Source organism: Hemicordylus capensis, chromosome 3 (assembly GCF_027244095.1).
Source record: "Hemicordylus capensis ecotype Gifberg chromosome 3, rHemCap1.1.pri, whole genome shotgun sequence".
In the NCBI taxonomy this organism is placed as follows: domain Eukaryota; kingdom Metazoa; phylum Chordata; class Lepidosauria; order Squamata; family Cordylidae; genus Hemicordylus; species Hemicordylus capensis.
Genome location: NC_069659.1, coordinates 95,436,508 through 95,454,776, shown reverse-complemented (window position 1 = coordinate 95,454,776; position 18,269 = coordinate 95,436,508). Strand labels below are relative to the sequence as shown.

Here is an 18,269-nt window from a genome sequence, read left to right as displayed (position 1 = left end):
AAGTCTACATCTGGGTCTTTCCTCAAGTAAAGCCTTAATCGGATTCATTGACAATTCGGACCTTAAGCTAAAACACTTCTACGCGATACTCTGGTTAATACTGTTGGTTAATATTTTATTGCCTCCTCACCTTGCCTAATCAATCTTTTTATTTTACTGCCCCTTGATTATCCCCAAATAAATCCGATTTGCACCATATTTCTGTCTTCGCATCATTTTCAGACCAAAACTTTGCACAAACTGTTACTGTAATGAATCATTCCATATAGTCATGCTGACTCCTCACACTAGTCCAAAAGTACAACTGGAATGTTAAGGCAGTACTCTTGAACAGTTTCATTAAAAGTAGCTGTGTTTATTTTATCTTCAGGGTTTTTAAATTGAAACTTTATTATTGTTTTTAGCTTGTTATATTGCCCTTCATTCTAAGACCCCTGGGCAGTTAAAAATATAAATAAATAATTCGTAGCATTTGGGGGATGAACTGTACCTGAAGCACCAGACAGAAATCTATCAGGTATATTTATAAGAGGTTATTGTGGCTGAGTTGGGGAAGTGCTGAATTTCTGTCTGGACATTTACCAAGGTGGTATTTTGGGGAAACGTACTTTAAAGAGATGAACCAGGCAAAAATCCATTGAGGCATCCCTAGCAAGTGTGGGGTAGCTGCACCTGTTAACTATCTGCCTGGCTGCATCCCTCCCCATTCCAAAGTCCAGTTGAAAGAGGAAGGCAAAGTGTGGGTGCATGGAGCCTAATTTCTAAAGCCATCATAACAGACAAGATAGTACAAAGTCATTCCAGTTTATATGGTGCAGAAGTTAAGATGGGCAAAGTAACTCACAATTTCCATTCTGTTTAGAACATTAGTGAAAATTCAAAGCTTCTTAATTTCCATCTTAAAATAAATGGTTTTGGATAACTGTGTGTGTTTAAGGACCACTTCATGTTTGCCATAAGTATACTGGTGTAACAATGATCCATCCATGACAAGCATGATTGTTGGCAAGGCTAAAACATCTGGGGCCTTTTAGGTTTGAAAAGAGGGGATTACAGGGCAACATGATTGAGGTGAATAAAATTATGCATGGAGTACAGAGATATTTTTTTCTCCCTCTCTCACAACACTAAAACCAGGGGTCATCCCATGAAACTGAAGGACAGGAAATTTAGGACCAACCAAAGGTACTTTTTCACACAGTGCATAATTAATCTATGGGATTCTCTGCCATAGGATGTGGTGATGGCCACTAGCTTGGATGGCTTTAAAAGGGGCTTAGACAAATTCATGGAGGACAGGCATATCAATTGTCTGGTGGCTATACAGGTGAAACTCGGAAAATTAGAATATCGTGCAAAAGTCCATTAATTTCAGTAATGCAAATTAAAAGGTGAAACTGATATATGAGACAGACGCATTACATGCAAAGCGAGATAAGTCAAGCCTTAATTTGTTATAATTGTGATGATCATGGCGTACAGCTCATGAAAACCCCATATCCACAATCCCAGAAAATTAGAATATTACATGGAACCAAGAAGACAAGGATTGTAGAATAGAACAATATCGGACCTCTGAAAAGTATAAGCATGCATATGTATTCAGTACTTGGTTTGGGCCCCTTTTGCAGCAATTACTGCCTCAATGCGGCGTGGCATGGATGCTATCAGCCTGTGGCACTGATGAGGTATTATGGAAGACCAGGATGCTTCATTAGCGGCCTTCAGCTCTTCTGCATTGTTTGGTCTCATGTCTCTCATCCTTCTCTTGGCAATGCCCCATAGATTCTCTATGGGGTCAGGTCAGGCGAGTTTGCTGGCCAATCAAGCACAGTACACTGTATAGTTTTCAGAGGTCCGATATTGTTCTATTCTACAATCCTTGTCTTCTTGGTTCCATGTAATATTCTAATTTTCTGGGATTGTGGATATGGGGTTTTCATGAGCTGTACGCCATGATCATCACAATTATAACAAATTAAGGCTTGACTTATCTCGCTTTGCATGTAATGCATCTGTCTCATATATCAGTTTCACCTTTTAATTTGCATTACCGAAATTAATGGACTTTTGCACGATATTCTAATTTTCCAAGTTTCACCTGTAGGCCACCTCCAGCCTCAGAGGCAAGACGCCTCTAAATTCCAGTTGCAGGGGAGCAACAGCAGGAGAGAGGGCATGCCTTCACCTCTTGCCTGTGGGCTTTTCAGAGGCATCTGGTGGGCCACTTTGTGAAACAGGATGCTGGATTGGAAGGGCCTTGGGCCTGATCCAGTAGGGCTCTTCTGATGTTATGCTGAATAAAGTGTGAAGCAACACTAAGTCATGGTGAAAATAAGAGTTCAAGTTAAAAGGATTTATTTATTTACTTACCATCATGGCTTCTTGAACAGTAAGATGTGGAAGCAGCATGTCATCTTGCATAATGTAACAGGACACTTTGCGGAAAGAACGCAGATCACGAGGTTGTCCATTAATGTAGATCTCACCCTTCATCCCAGTCTCTCTGCAATCAGTCAATTAAATGAAATAGGCTGGATTTTAATCTCACATTCTTTTGGCTGTGAAAAATTAAAAAGTGACTTGCATATTACATTTTTACAGATGGGTGACTCAAGCTTGTTTCTACGGATGTAAGAAACAGATGTAATTATGTGTGAAATGATTACCTATGTGTCTGTCTCATCAACAGTGCCAATTCTGTTTTGGAAAACATGAGACTGTAGATAAGTCCTATGTTCACAAACAACAACGTGCAAGCCAGCCCTCAAAACCATGGCACTTTATTTTGTATCTCTAGAATTATTAGAGTACATGCAACATTTTGGAGAAAATGTTTGCAGAACTGAAACTTCAGTGATTTAATGAAGAATTTTAACTAAGGAACCCAATGAAAATGAGAACTATCTAGTCTGCAGGAACAGATTTTTACAGTGGAAATGACATCATTAAGCTTTAGGAAACACAAATGTCTTATAAATATGAAGTGGAAATATTTTTTAGACATAAATGAGACACAGAACTCTTTTACACAATACAAGACACCAAATTCAGGTTTGCAACTGAAGGCGTTTCCAATGTTTTTACGATCACACTGGTCTCTCTCTACTGACCTGTATCCTGCCAGGATATTCATGAGTGTTGACTTCCCAGCTCCAGAAGGGCCCATAATGGCTACAAGTTCTCCACTGCTGAACTTCCCAGAAATTCCTTTCAATAGGGTCTTGAAACCTGAGAGAAGGGCAAAAACTCCTGTTAAATTGGGAATACATAATTGTTGTGGATAAAATTTCAACATGTTATCTGCATCTCTTTCCTATTGTGGGTTCATACTGTCCTTTTACTACCACATTTTACTACTCAAGACTTCCTTGATTTTGTTTCTTCAGGTATCTATGTGTTTGATGTAGTATAACTGCTTACAGTTTTTCCTGATCCCAGCAGTCTGTGCAGCAGAGGTAGGAAGTACCAGCTACACTAGGAACTACCTGATGAATCTGTAGATGCAGATATTAATGCACTTGTAGAATTAGCTAAATCCTGTGAAGATGGAGAGTTAGAAGCCGATATGGTTTGGGAGGATCAAGTAGTGGGGAAATGCATACACAAAGATCTACGAGATAAATATTTGTAGCAAAATGATCTGACATTAGATAAAGCAATTAAAATGGGCAAGCTGTATGCAAGTGCTCAAGAAGAAACCCACTTAACGTCTGCACCAGGTCATGACTCTGCAAACACATCTGTTAACTGTGTCACTCATCAAGTAAACACCAAACAATCTGTTAGAACTTCCAAGGACACAGCATTCCATGATAGGAATCAGCCAAGTACAGACACGCCATGTTATTGCTGTGGCTTATTGAACCATAGTAGAGAACAGTGTGGTGTCCTGAATACTACTTGCTTATAATGAAAAAAAGGTGGGCATTTGCTTATGTCTGTCAGGGGGAAAAAACAAAAACTAAGGATGCATTACACAACCAGGTCAAAAAGCAACCACATGTTATGGGCAAATTTCCATGGGTGGGGACTCCTGTGATTTCCCCATTGTCATGGACAGACCACCATCTGGTTAAGGTTTGACTTAAACCCACTTCCCATCTCCGTAGGGGCGAGGGGCCTATTAGAATGGTCCACCTGAAGAGATTATTGGATCCTGTAGGTTCCAAGAAGCCTTAGAGGGTTTCAGTGTTGGCTTTGCTGGTGATCTTGTTGATGCCCTGGTTGAGAATTGGAAAACTTACTCACCAGGGCAGTAGACACGATTGCTCCCAAGCGTCCCCTCCAACCCGCTTCAAAATTGGCCCCTTGGTATACGCAAGATCTACATGGGCTGAAGCGGCAAAGCAGGTGACTGGAGAGCACGTGGAGAAAGACTCGACTCAAATCCGACGAATTGCGGCATAGAGCACATTTAAAGATCTATGCTCAGGCAATACGTGTGGCAAAGAAGCAGTTCTTTTCTGCCTGTATTGCCTCTGCGAGTTCACATCCAACAGAGTTGTTCAGGGTTGTGAGGGGACTAGTATCTGCCCCCCTCCCTTGAACTAGAATTTGGGAGGAGGTTCACCCCTCCTCTCCTGGGAAACCTTTCACGCACCCAAAGGAGATTTTGATGCTCACTCATTCACTCACTCACAAGGCATAATCATGTTTGGCACACCACCTTGAAGATTGTGGCCAATGGCTGCTGCCCTGGAGACGTGCTGGCAATGCGAGTGCTATGGAGCTTGTTGGGCTGCGTCCTTGGTGGACCAGGAAGAGGGAGGGGTTGCCCTAAATCCAGAGGTTGCCGGACCACAGTTGGACAACCTTCTGCTATGTGATTCACAGTTTAAAAAATGACCTCTGGTTTCGCTTTACATGCGAATGCAGCCACAGTTTATTATACTGCAAATGCAGCTGTTCATTTCCAGTCCTGCTTGGCTCTGGTGGGTCAGTTTAGCTTCTTGTTTAACAGCCATGGGCAGATAATAAAATACTCCCACAAAATTATGGTAGATGAGTCTGTTTCACCTGTTGCTCAGAATCTGAGACATCTACCATATGCCCTTTTAGAAGCTGTGAATGGTGAATTAAACATGATGTTGGGGAATGGCATTATAGAAGAAGTACATGAAGGTAGTTACTGGGTGTCAAATATGATTGTGCCAAAGAAAGACCACAATGAAATCAGACTTTGAAGTGATCTGAGAGCAGTGAACAAAGCTGTGGTGCAAGAGCGTCATCCTTTACCAACCCTAGATAATATCTTACATGCTATGCAAGGTGCAGAGATTTTTGCCAAGTCAGATCCTACCAAAGGCTTTTGGCAAGTGGAACTTGCACCAGAGTCAAGGAATTCGACAACCTTTATTACACAGAGAAGTTGTTACAGATTTTGTAAAGTTTCCACTGGATTTTCAAGTGCCCCAGAGGCTTGTCAAAAAGCTATGGATTCTTGCTTGCTGGGGTAGTGTGGCATTTGGATGATGTGGTTATATATGCCCTGCTCTTGGGCACCCAATTATCACTTGCTTAGATCCAAGCTACCCCCATCTCTATCTTTGATGCCATGCTTTGATGGTAGAGAATTCTGAGAGTTCTCTAGTTGGTCAATGCTTGAGGAAAGCTGGGAGCATCACCTTGGAACTACTACTGGCCATCAGACTTTTATCTCTCATTATCTCATACAGCCAATTTCCCCTACTTCTCAATTGCTAGGGAAAATTAGCTGAGTGAGAGAGAAAAAAATAAAAGTCCACTGGCCAGCAGCACATCAAGCCAAAAGACGACCTCCCAAGTGGTGAATGGAACAGATCTTGAATAAGCCATGGAACAATTATTGGCCCAGAGGTGTGTGTGTGTGGAAATGCCAGCTGCTTTCCTATCATTCTTGAAATAAACAGATTTTTACGAAGATGTCACAAGTTTCCAGTGCATTCAGTTCCAAAGCTATTTTGAAAACACACCATCACTGATTTTTATAAATCCTTGCAGTGTGAAAAGGTAATAAAAGCAAGATAAAATTTCATTCCATGACTACACTCTTTAAAACAAACAAAAAACAATTCATCCTTCACAGTCCTAATGGCGAACCATTTTAAAGTGTTAGCCTGAAGTATGTTTTTCAAGTTGAGCTAAACTGCCAGTTAAAAAAGAGGGTTTACAACTAAAGCTGTCAGCGATATTCACCTCTGAGCAAGAATTGTGTGTGGGACTGCAACATATAACCATTGTTCAGAAACCTTCACTAGCTTGGAAATGGCCTTAAATACTCTCTCTCACTCACTCACTCACTCATTCACGCAAGCACACACACCCCCAACAAAAACCCTTAGATATTTGTATTTGTATTACTAGTTTGTAAAAGTAGCCTAGCCACATTAAGCATCTCATACCCTGCTACTTTAATACCCATTTGGCTAAATCTCCACAAATCATCCTCATAACATACAGCACAAATAAAAAGCACTCTTTATGAGTGGAGAAGGTCACAGGTTGAATGGCAGAATTGGATTTTGTTAATTAACATTTCAGGCTACTGATACCCTAAAATACAATGACATACATTATCCCATCTGGAAATGGGTGAAAGGTCTCATTGCTTATGAAGGTCATCAATCAAGTAGAGGTTATTTGCCTATGTAAAAACAGCACTGTGGCCTTTATAAATCCCTCATCAAGGATTAAAAATATTCAGACATAAATAACTAGTTTTTCGGTTGCAGAACATTGAGGCTAATCTTCCTTAGAATCTGTTGACCGATAAACTCTATATTGGCAACACACACTTCCTCTGATTATATATCTGGAAACACGAATGTTTCTCATGAAGATACTGATTTCCAGAGCAGTGTCATATTCCAGTAAGAAGAAAATAGAACATTCATGTCCTAATTCATTTGAGTCACATTGTTCCAAACCTAAGATAGATAAACTATCAGGTAGTATAGTATTTATAATACTAATAACAAATAAAGTATTTCTAAAGATCTGAATAAAACCAGCCAATACCTTCTACAGGGATAATGTACCTACTAGAATGGTCCACTTTAAGCAACTCAAGGATCCAACAGGCTTCCAAAAAATGCTGGGACCTTTCACTGTGGATGACTTGGTTGCTCCAGCCAACCATTGATAAAATAGCTTCTAAGCATCCTCTCCCATGGCATCATCAAGAACTGTTGCTTGATTTACCAATCTAAGGGTTCTGAAAGCTTGAGAAGACTATTAAGGTGCAAGTGGGTAGACAACTCAAGCAGAATCCAAAACAAACACACTGTTGTGATGAAAGCAAAGCCTTTCTCTCTACCATCGCATCTGTATAATATTGTCTAATGCAACTGTTCTGCATAGTGAGTGGTCCATTGTCACCTTATTTGTCTCCCTCCTATCTACACAGGTGATGGAGAGATAGGATTATGAGACCAGTGCCAGCTATGTTGTTCTTATGTAGAACTTCCTGTTGGGCATCCCTGATCAGAGCTAGGAAGAGCCCAGAATATTCCTGAAAACATTTCTGACTGTGAACTACAGTACTAAATCACAGGGGAGGAGAGCTGATCTTGTGGTAACAAGCATGACTTGTCCCCTTAGCTAAGCCGGGGCTGCCCTGGTTGCATATGAATGGGAGACTACATTTGTGAGCACTATAAGATATTCCCCTTAGGGGATGGAGCCGCTCTGGGAAGAGCAGAAAGTTCCAAGTTCCCTCCCTGGCCTCCCCAAGATAGGGCTGAAAGAGATTCCTGCCTGCAACCTTGGAAAAGCTTTTGCCAGTCTGTGTAGACAATAGTGAGCTAGATGGACCAGTGATCTGACTCAGTATGTGGCAGCTTCCTATGTTCCTATAAATATAACAGCATTGTAGGCAGTTGCTGTGCAAACAGATTCTGAGAGGAATCACATAACCATGTCACCTGAGAAGCTTAATATCATTGTGAGACGCATGCTATTTATTTGGTAGCAGGTTTGAAAATAGCTAAATTAAAGTCATCCTGCTACAAACCCAATTGTTTGCAATCATTTACTGCAGTCATATTTTTGCAACAAAATGTTAAAGGAATACATTGCACTCAGGCACTAGTCCATCCAATCACCCCAGTTACTCTGTTCAAAGCACTACCTTCTCTTGAAAACATTGTACAGGGCTGCACAAGTCCAGTCCTCCTATAGAGGTTGGTCTACAACTCCCAGCACCCCTGACTTGTGGCCACTGTGGCCGGAGATGATGAGCTGTAGTCCAGCAACAGCTGAAAGAGTGAAGTTGCACAGCCCTGCCTTAGTACTATTGTTCCCTCTAACAGGGATTCCCAGGTGTTGTTCACAACTCCCAGCATCCCCAGCTGCAGTGGCCTTTGGGGATTCTGGGAGTTGTAGTCAACAACATATGGGAATCCCTGTTAGAGGGGAACACTGCTTAGTACATACCATTATTCTCAAGAAAATAAAATTCAATTTTTTTCCGTGCTTCAGAATCACTGAGGCTAATTTATTTTGATCTCACTAATATTGCAAGGAAGGCCCTCGATTTCTCCAGGACGGGACTAGAACAAGCAGTTGTTTTCAACAAATGCATCTCTAACAGTTCCATTCTGCCTAATGCCTGTAACAGAACTGTCATTCTGTGAGATGAAGCAAACATCATAAGAAAGCATGGATTAACCATATACATGTCCTCATAGCCAAATGAAGAAGTCACAATCACTGTATATGAAGTTTTAAGCATTTCACTTAAAACTGTAACAGGGAGCATAAAGGCTGAAGGAGATACGCAAACCTTATTTGATAGGCAGGCAGGCAGACAAGAACACATGGGTCACGTAGAACCACTGTAAGAAAAGTACTGCTCTCTTAAATAACTCATTGTTCAATGTTTAGAAGAAAGAGTTTCTTCTAATTCAAGCAAGGAGGAAAGTAACACTCAAGAGTGTTTTTGTTCCAACGTGAGTCGTCTTTAGTTTAGCTCAGGTGTTTCAAGATAATCAACTTTTCTCTGTGACATCATCAAGACAAGGAGGCTGCTTCATTTTGGACTAGATATGTAAATTTTATCAATAACCCTAGTAGCTTATTTCTTTTTTCTCTCAAATGGTTTTGCAGGTAACGCATGTAGGGAATGGAAAGATTTTTTCAGCCACACCTTTGGTGGCAATGAATAAAGCTACTGCCTATCTATAAAACAAAACAAATTCATACAGTACTTGGAACCTGGTGTAAGACTAAGACTATTATTCTATTTTAGAAGGATGTTAAATCAATTTATATGGAGACTCTGAATACAGTCATTTATTCATTTCAGTATTTTTTTTTATTAATGTGCAGCATGAAGTTACTGAAAGAATTCTAGAAAAGATATATATTGTAGTTACTGTTAAAACAATAACCAGAATTATGTACATAGCAACCACTGTTTGACACTAAATTTCTTGCCAGGCAATCCTGGATAGCTTGCACAAAATGACAAGAAATACATTATAGCCCTTACCAAATATGTAAATATCTAGTGATATTACCATTTCATTCAAGGATATGTATTATTTTTAATGCACCTGGCTCTAAAACATTTGATTTTTCAAATTAAAAAATGATGGAATCCGCATTGCCCAGATGTTTATGCTTTAACATGTATTGGGGAAGATTTGTTATTAAATTACTTAAAATAATTAAGATTTAGCATCCGAAATGAGATTAATAAAGGCACCATCTCCTAGGCTATCTGCAGAGCACTGTTCCCTCTAAGGTGTGCGCGCATGCGCGCGCTCACAAGGTTTTTTTGCTGTCCGCTCACTCAATTTTAGATGCCGCTCAGGTTGAATCAGGAAGGCCTCATTCTGAATGCATGTGTGCACACACTGCCTTGATACTCCCGCCCAGAACAAAATTCATTCCACACACAGATGAAAAAAAATTAGAGGACACTGCTTCAGAGTCACGCAAACACACACACCCATGTCCTTATGTCTCCTTTGATATGTTGATGTCAGCCAACAAGATGGGAAGTGTTATTTGTGACATGGCACACTTCTACCCTGAAAGTAAACACACACCCTGGTATAGATATGAGAAAAATAAATACATACTTACTGAAAACAAGCAAACAAGCAAACAAATTTGAGTGCTATTTAACCTGGACTGGATATTTAATAAGGCACTCTAAGTCAGGGCTTTCCAAAGTGAAATGCTCAAACTTCAAACTCAAAAAGAATCTTTGGTGCGTCACAAGAGCTAGAAAAAAGATGGAGGAACAACTTACATACTCCTGGAGTTAATAACTTGGTGGATGACACAGGAAGCAACAATCTGGTGCTGGAGAACCTGAGCAGATCTTGCATTGCTAAAACAGCACCAACTGGAATGGTCAAATTTTGGGGAAGAGACACCATAAGGTGTTTTACCTTCCTCCTCAATATTAATGTAATAAAACTACCTTGCAAACAAGCCTCTGCTTCTCACATTTCAGAATGAAAGCCTTGACAATAATCTGTATCTGTGCATGTACACCAGCCCTTACCAGAAGCATACAAGCCGGGGAGAGAATTTTCTTGTGAGAAAGTTTCCTCAGAACTCTTAAACCTTACATGGGTATCAAATGATTAGATTACCAGTGGAGAAAACAATTAATGAAAAAGGTATCCCAACATTTTTCACAAGGCAGGCTATTTACCTTCAAGAGATGGAAAGCTAGAGTAAGATTACATGCATTGATCCTTTAATTAAGACTTTAGTACAGTATAATACTAGTAGGCAATATATATGTCCTTGACTGACAGTAAGTATCAGGCAGGTAACAAAATATGGCTTGAAGTGAAAAATGCAGCTAAAATAGTTAATTGAACTAGAATATAGACTGCAGAAACTCTGATAGACTTAACTTGATTGTTCTCTCAGAGGCACAGATTAAATCTTATACATCAGCGAGGCATTAGATCTGACAGATTGCATTGTGTTCTCAAAGTCTTCACTAAATAAGGTTTATGGTTCTTCCTAAAGCTATGTACGCCATTCCTTTCCCCCTGAAAAGCAGTCTGTTCATTGTATAAATTTAATAACTGGATAATGCTTTTCTTCAGAGAAGCTAATGAGACGTGACAGCTCACTAGGCAGCTAGACCCTTAACACTACAGTATTTGTAGCTGCAAAATTTAGCAGATGGTGTGACCTCACTTTTTCTGCCTTGCTACATGTCATTTGCTGCAAATCAATTGTTCACTCATATTAGGATTTTATACGCACTTTAACTCATCCCCTGAGGAAACATGAAGTTCTTTAGAAGTCCTTATTCTAGAACAATTTACAAAGCTTCCTATACATAGTATATCAGTAATTTCACTGCAGTTATTCAAAATCAACAGAACAGTAAGAAAATTGATTATTATGTGAAAGTTTGGCTTTTTCAATCTGTCATTCTAATATGACTTTTACTTATGTACAACACAGGTTTCAGTTGCAACTTCAGAACTTCTACCAGGTCACTTTCTGATCAGCCTGCATTTTCTCTTAACAGTTTTAGGGTGGTGGGTTGTTGTTTTTTTAAGTTTCAACGTGAAATGTGACCACTGGATATGTTAGTGTTGCCTATTCCAATTATCTAACATATGCTAAAGTGCACTGCCTGTGGGTCCCCGCACCCAACCAACCTTGAGGAAAGTGACAACTCAGATTAGTATAATATCAACATTCTCAAAGGTTTGACTGAAATTCAGATTCCAGGTGCATTCCATATTTTAAATCTGACCAGAACATCTTGGAAAGAAAAGAAGATAGGTTTCATAAAATGAGCCTTGCAAAAAGATTTCACAGATCACTGTTTGAGAGAACTTTGATGTAATTCTTCCATCCTCTCTTAGAGGCTAATCATACACGCATGCAAAACCGGGCTAAGGAAGCCCAACCCGGTTTCGCACGTTCATGTGTTCCGCCGGGATCAGTCAGTCCGATCCCGACAGGCAGCACCATGATAGCAAACCCACCTATGGAGCCTTCCTCTAAACTGAGGTTAAGGGAGAAAGCACTTCCTTAACCTCGTTTTTCAGATTGTCTGTCAGCCGTGTCGTTTTTTGGACTGTCTGCAAGCAGACGCGGCTTGCAGACTTGGAGAGGGGAAGGGGGATCTCCATAATGCACTGCACACTTGTGTGGAGCACTATCGGAGCTCCTGGGGGTGGCGGGCAACGCATCCCAGCGCCCCGACTCTCGGACTCACAAGCAGCAGCCGGTGCTCATCTGGGCAGGCAATCCGCCTGCCCAAGGAGAGGAAGCTGCTCATGTGCGGGGAGGTAAGCTCTTCAGGGCTTCCTCCCCATTAATGCTATTGCCCTTTCTCACTGGTCATGAGAAAGGACTCTTAGCTTTTCAGCTAAGCAACCTATTGGTATTTGACATAATAAATAGTGGTTTGATTGGATTTGCAGTTTTCTGTACTTTCATTCCAATTGAATTCAATGGCCTTCAGGTCTTTTTTTTTTTTTTTTTTTTAAGCTTGGCATCTTAAGATTACTTCAACTTATAAGGCATTTCCAGACAATAATATTTATGGAGACAAAATATCAACCCATTCACTAAGTAAAATGAAAAGAAGTGAACAGATGGTGGCAAATCATGATGTTTCAGAGGTATGGGCCTGTTTGGCCTCTGTCTCATCACTATGTGCAATGTACTTGCTCTTCCACTCTCCTCACTATATACTGTAAGTAATGTCTGATCGCATGAGGATTTGTTTGCAAGATCTCCCTTGGAAGACCTGGCTGCTCTATCCAGTGCAAGGGATATCTCACCTTCAAAAAAACACAAACGAACATGGGATCTCCCAGTTTAGATGTTGCCTTCTGTGAACAGTAAGGAGGTGGAAAGCAACAGGTGAACCCAAAGATCACTCTCAATCTCATTACATAATGTCCGAACAGGCCGCAGAGATTACTTCAAAGAGGGAGGCGTGCACATATTCCAATGCAGAATTTCATTAAAAAATATTGAGACATGAAACTTTTCAGCTCTCCTGAAGAAAGCTGCTCAGCTTTCCTCTCACCTTACACATTAAAAAACAAGAAAAAAGGCAATTGGTTATTTATTTATTTATTACATTTGTATCCCATCCTTCTTCCAAGGAGCACAGGGCAGCATACATTGTCCTCTTCCATTTTATCCTTACAAAAGCCCTGTGTGGGAGGCTAGGTCACATCTCTTTAGTTTCTCTAACCACAGCATCACATTAACTCCCATTGTTATTGCAGTCAGTGTTATCAGTGATAAAAGGAACTGGGGGAGGAAATAGTGGCATCTCATCTTCTGGTGAGAATTAAACATCTTCACCCATAAATCATATTGGGATGGACTAACACCACCAAAAAGAAACAGAGAATCAATTTCCTGAGTCACATTTGGAAGGGCGGTATGGAAATCGAATGAATGAATGAATGAATGAATGTACGTTTTTTCGTAAGTGCTTCTTAACCTGGTTTGTTGTTGTTGTTGTTGTTGTTGCACTTTAAAAAAATAATAATTTGGAGAACAGAGAAGAGCAATATTGTTTAGATTGGACACTGAGTCTGACAGACACCTAAGGCCCTATTCAGACATTACCGAGTGCCATGGCACTCACAGTTGCAGCAGCAGAAGCAAGGAAGAAGCCCCACTCCATAGCTATCACTACAGCCAGGTGCTCATGTTTATGGTGCTGTTTGACTGAAGGGGGATGTGCCATAACTGTGATGGCTGGCACTAAAATACATAATGCATAATGCAATATAAGCACATAAACACATAAATATATAATAGTTTAAAATCGATCACTTCTTTTTATTGAGAAGTAACTGAGGCTGTAATTCTATGCACACTAACTAGGGTAAGCCCCATGGAACGCAATAGGATTTTCTTCCAAGTAAACATGCATAGGGTTGAGTTGTCAGGGACAGCACTTGTGTAATAAGTGGAGCTAAGGAGTCATGAAATTTCTCGTACCCAGTAAGATCCATGGGTCGTCTGGTGCTACAGGTGAAATGAAGTGGGGAATCAGAAACACACAATTCACGTATCTGTAAAGCACAAACAAGGCTTGACTGACACTACCGGCTTTTGCTTCTTTCAGGCCACTGTCAAGAAGTATCTATTAGTTGCTTCAGTTCTACCATAGTGGGGGGGGGGGGCGGAGATAGAGGGGGGGGGCTATTCTCACGCCTGGTGGAAAACGGGCTAAGGGAGCCCAGACTGGTTTCCACCACAAGTGTGGCCTGCTGGGAACCACAACCACAGCCCGCTTAATTGCTCCCGCTTAAATGAGGCTAGCAGAGTGTGTGCTCCACTAATTCTATATATTTGACCGTGTGTCACCGTGACTCTCTGCCACAGCGACTCATAAGCAGCCCCCTGACTGGGAGGCTACAAGCCTCCCGGCGTCAAGAGGCTCCCCAGAATGCCCTGCACACTCACGCAGGGCATGCTGGGACTTCAGAAGGCCAGGCAGCCCCCGATCCCTACCACCCCAACTGGCTCCATGACGGAACCAGTAACTGTGTGGGCAGCCGATCTGACCACCCAGGGCGAGCTGCCTGCTCATCTGCGGGGAGAACGGGTCAAGCCCACTCTCCCTGCAGAATCCTCTTAGGCTCTCCACATTGCTCGTATGGAGAGCCTTAGTGTCTTAACTATCTTGCTAAGGGATAGATAAAGTATGTTGCAGGGATAGAAGCTTGATGGAGAAAAAGTAGAACTTGGTTCAGATGATCAAACAAACCATGGTTTGTTGGGTCATCAACATGAGTCTAAGAAGTTCTGAGACTGCATGGTCCTTCTTCCCCTTTCCTCAGCTACAGAGTTATGATGGAGAAATATTAATTTGTTAAAATGTTGCTCTGTACAGGTGAAACTCGGAAAATTAGAATATCGTGCAAAAGTCCATTAATTTCAGTAATGCAAATTAAAAGGTGAAACTGATATATGAGACAGACACATTACATGCAAAGCGAGATAAGTCAAGCCTTAATTTGTTATAATTGTGATGATCATGGCGTACAGCTCATGAAAACCCCAAATCCACAATCCCAGAAAATTAGAATATTACATGGAACCAAGAAGACAAAGATTGTAGAATAGAACAATATCGGACCTCTGAAAACTATACAGTGTACTGTGCTTGATTGGCCAGCAAACTCGCCTGACCTGACCCCATAGGGAATCTATGGGGCATTGCCAAGAGAAGGATGAGAGACATGAGACCAAACAATGCAGAAGAGCTGAAGGCCGCTAATGAAACATCCTGGTCTTCCATAATACCTCATCAGTGCCACAGGCTGATAGCATCCATGCCACGCCACATTGAGGCAGTAATTGCTGCAAAAGGGGCCCAAACCAAGTACTGAATACATATGCATGCTTATACTTTTCAGAGGTCCGATATTGTTCTATTCTACAATCCTTGTCTTCTTGGTTCCATGTAATATTCTAATTTTTTGAGATTGTGGATTTGGGGTTTTCATGAGCTGTACGCCATGATCATCACAATTATAAAAAATTAAGGCTTGACTTATCTCGCTTTGCATGTAATGCGTCTGTCTCATATATCAGTTTCACCTTTTAATTTGCATTACTGAAATTAATGGACTTTTGCACGATATTCTAATTTTCCGAGTTTCACCTGTAGGTGATCAAAATCCCAGTTTCCTATCCTGGTTTGTAAACCATAATTACAGAACAGCCGAGTTCCAACAAGATGCAGTCTTGTGCTTTAATGAACAAGGACTCCTCCCTTGTAGCTGGGCATGCAAGAGGAAGAGGAAAGGGGAGCAGCAGCAGAGTGATGGATTTGGAGCTCCTTAAGATTGTGTTCATAATCCAACAAATCATGTTTTATTAGATCTTCTGAGCTGTGACTATGGCACTAAAATTCTTTTGAAAATTTGACTGAAAATGATCAAGCTTCCTGATTTTTAAAAAATAAAAACCCATTAACCAAAACAGATATACATCTCCATTAAATTCTACCTAAAGAGTTGTTGAAACAAAACTCTTAATTAGGCAAATCCTTTCTAAAGAATTCTGCTGGAATCTGACTTGTGAAAGCAGACAATAGGATTGTGTGAGAAATATAAAGCCAGGCTCTGCCTTTCGATATAAGCAGGTACAGCCACACGCCTGCATCCTGGAGAGACAGCCTCTTAAATGGGTCAATGAACGATAATAACCCTGCTCCTACCAGACTTCATGTGAGTCAGTATGTGTATATGCTGTATTCCACAGGGCTATCCTCATGCTTACAAGTTTGAAGAATTAGAGCCATCATGTGTTTTGCTCAAAAACATTATCTGCTCATTTGTTCTTTTCCAGAGAAGTAGAAACGTGAGATCATTTTTGCATGGTTCATTATTTTAATATTTTCTGTGAATTTGTAATAATTCTTTTCAAATTAATGAAGACTTACACAAATATTTTGTAGGCATTTATTTTTAGAAATCTGAGAGGGTTTTTTCCCCATAGACTCTTCAGTTTGTTTATCAATAGAAGTCATTCTGGACCAGGTATGTCCATATTCACACCCATGTGTGACACATTCAAATCTTCATGAGGGTAGAACAAAACGCTGGGTATGAAACAGAAACCTGACTATGACAATCATGCTGCCAGCCATTTCACTATATTTAATACATTTTAAATGTATAAACCCCACTTATCCAGATGTCCAGCATTATAGACAAAGGATAAAAGGCATCATGAAAGGCAATTAAGATAGCCACAATGTTAAACAAAATTCCCTTCAAAACCAGCACCACCATCATCACTGCCAGAAAACTGAGACACTAAAGGCTTGGTGAAATGGGTAGTTTCCCGCCAATTTCCTAAAAATTACTGCAATCGTAGCATCTGTGATCCTGAATACTAAAAATAAGCCCTCGAACAAATGTGGCAACAAGCTATGGATTTCTTCCAGCTCTTTGGTTTAGGTCTAGAACATTTACAACTGTGTTTTCAGCTCTCCCCAGAATTATTTGCATTAAATGAAGTCTGAGAAATGAAAATATTTTCACTGTCGACAGACTAAACATAGAATCTGCTTTAAAAAAAAAAAAAGCTCAACTATTCTAATTAACCATCATAATTTCTTCTGAAACGCATAGAAGCGTTAAACACAGTGGCACACCTAGGTAATTTTGGTGCCCGGACCACTCCCGCCATGATGCACCCCCCACCACCACCACGAGGCCTCCCCCTTCATAAAAAAAATGAAACCTGTATTTTTGGGGTCTGCTGCTGCCCCACCACACTGAACTGCCAATCTTTTCTATAATTTTAGTCACCATGTGTGCAGCTGGGTGTGTGTGTGCAGAGCAGGTGTCCTCCCCCATGGTGGCAGTGGCAGTGGGCAGAGTGGCCGCTGCGCCAGTCCATCCGGCCTAGCAGCCCTTGAGAACTGTGAGGCACTCCAGCGCACCTGCGCAGTTGGACTAGATCATCACAAGCCCATAACATCACAGGTTTGTGTCGATGTATTCCAACTGTGCAGGCATACTGGAGCGCCTCCCAGTTCTCAAGGGCCGCTGGGCCGGATGGACAGGCCCAGCAGCCGCTCTGCCCACCACTGCTGCCGCCACGGGGGGGGGCGCGGGAGGAGGCCTACTCAGGTCACACACACCCCGGCTGCGCACATGGCGGCTGAAATTAAAGAAAAGATTGGTGGTTTGGCGGGGCAGGCGCACGGTGGCAGCGGACATTTGAAGCCCCCCTCCCGGACCTTGGAGGCCATGGACCGGGGCCCCAATGTCTGGGGGTAAGAGCTCCTCTGATTAAAAAGAACCCAACTGTGCAGTACATCCATGCAAGGAAAATGAAAATGAATTGCATTAAGTGGGTTTCAGACGCTTACTTGCCATCTTTGCAGTTCAGAATTCAGAAATGAGCAGCCCTAATAATGCTGAATTATTACAGTTTCAAAGAACTGTAGCTGATCTACATTTTTTTATTTGGGCTGATTAAAGTTGATAAACATGTAGAAAGCCTTGTCTTGTAATTAAATGAGGCTGTTCTCATGGGCAGCCAAGCCTGGGTTTGGCTGCCTGTGAGAACTGCCAGGAGCCGCACGGCTCCTGGCAGTGCCTCGGCAGTAGACCCAGCTATGAAGCCTGGCTGTTAAATGAGGTAAAGGGAGCAAGCACCATGTATCAGCACCAGCTGTTTTCAGTCAGCGCTGAGGGGTGCCCACCTGTCGCCGGGGGGGGGGTACCCACAATGCACCACGCATGGGGGCAGGATGACGCATCCCGGCCTCTGCATCTCTGTGTTGCTTAGGGCAGCAG

The 18,269-nt window shown here is 41.5% G+C and overlaps 1 protein-coding gene across 3 annotated transcripts in view; it reads right to left on the bottom strand.

Annotated features, from left to right (window-relative positions):
* ABCG1 (ATP binding cassette subfamily G member 1) overlaps window positions 1-18,269 on the bottom strand; it is a 93,981-nt gene that overhangs the window by 44,143 nt on the left and 31,569 nt on the right. For all 3 annotated transcript variants that reach the window (XM_053310891.1, XM_053310892.1, XM_053310893.1), the window contains exons 3-4: window positions 3,114-3,231; window positions 2,374-2,506 (exon numbers count right to left, since the gene is read on the bottom strand). In XM_053310891.1, the coding sequence (XP_053166866.1) occupies window positions 2,374-2,506; window positions 3,114-3,231 (251 nt within the window). The remainder of the gene's footprint in view (window positions 1-2,373; window positions 2,507-3,113; window positions 3,232-18,269) is intronic.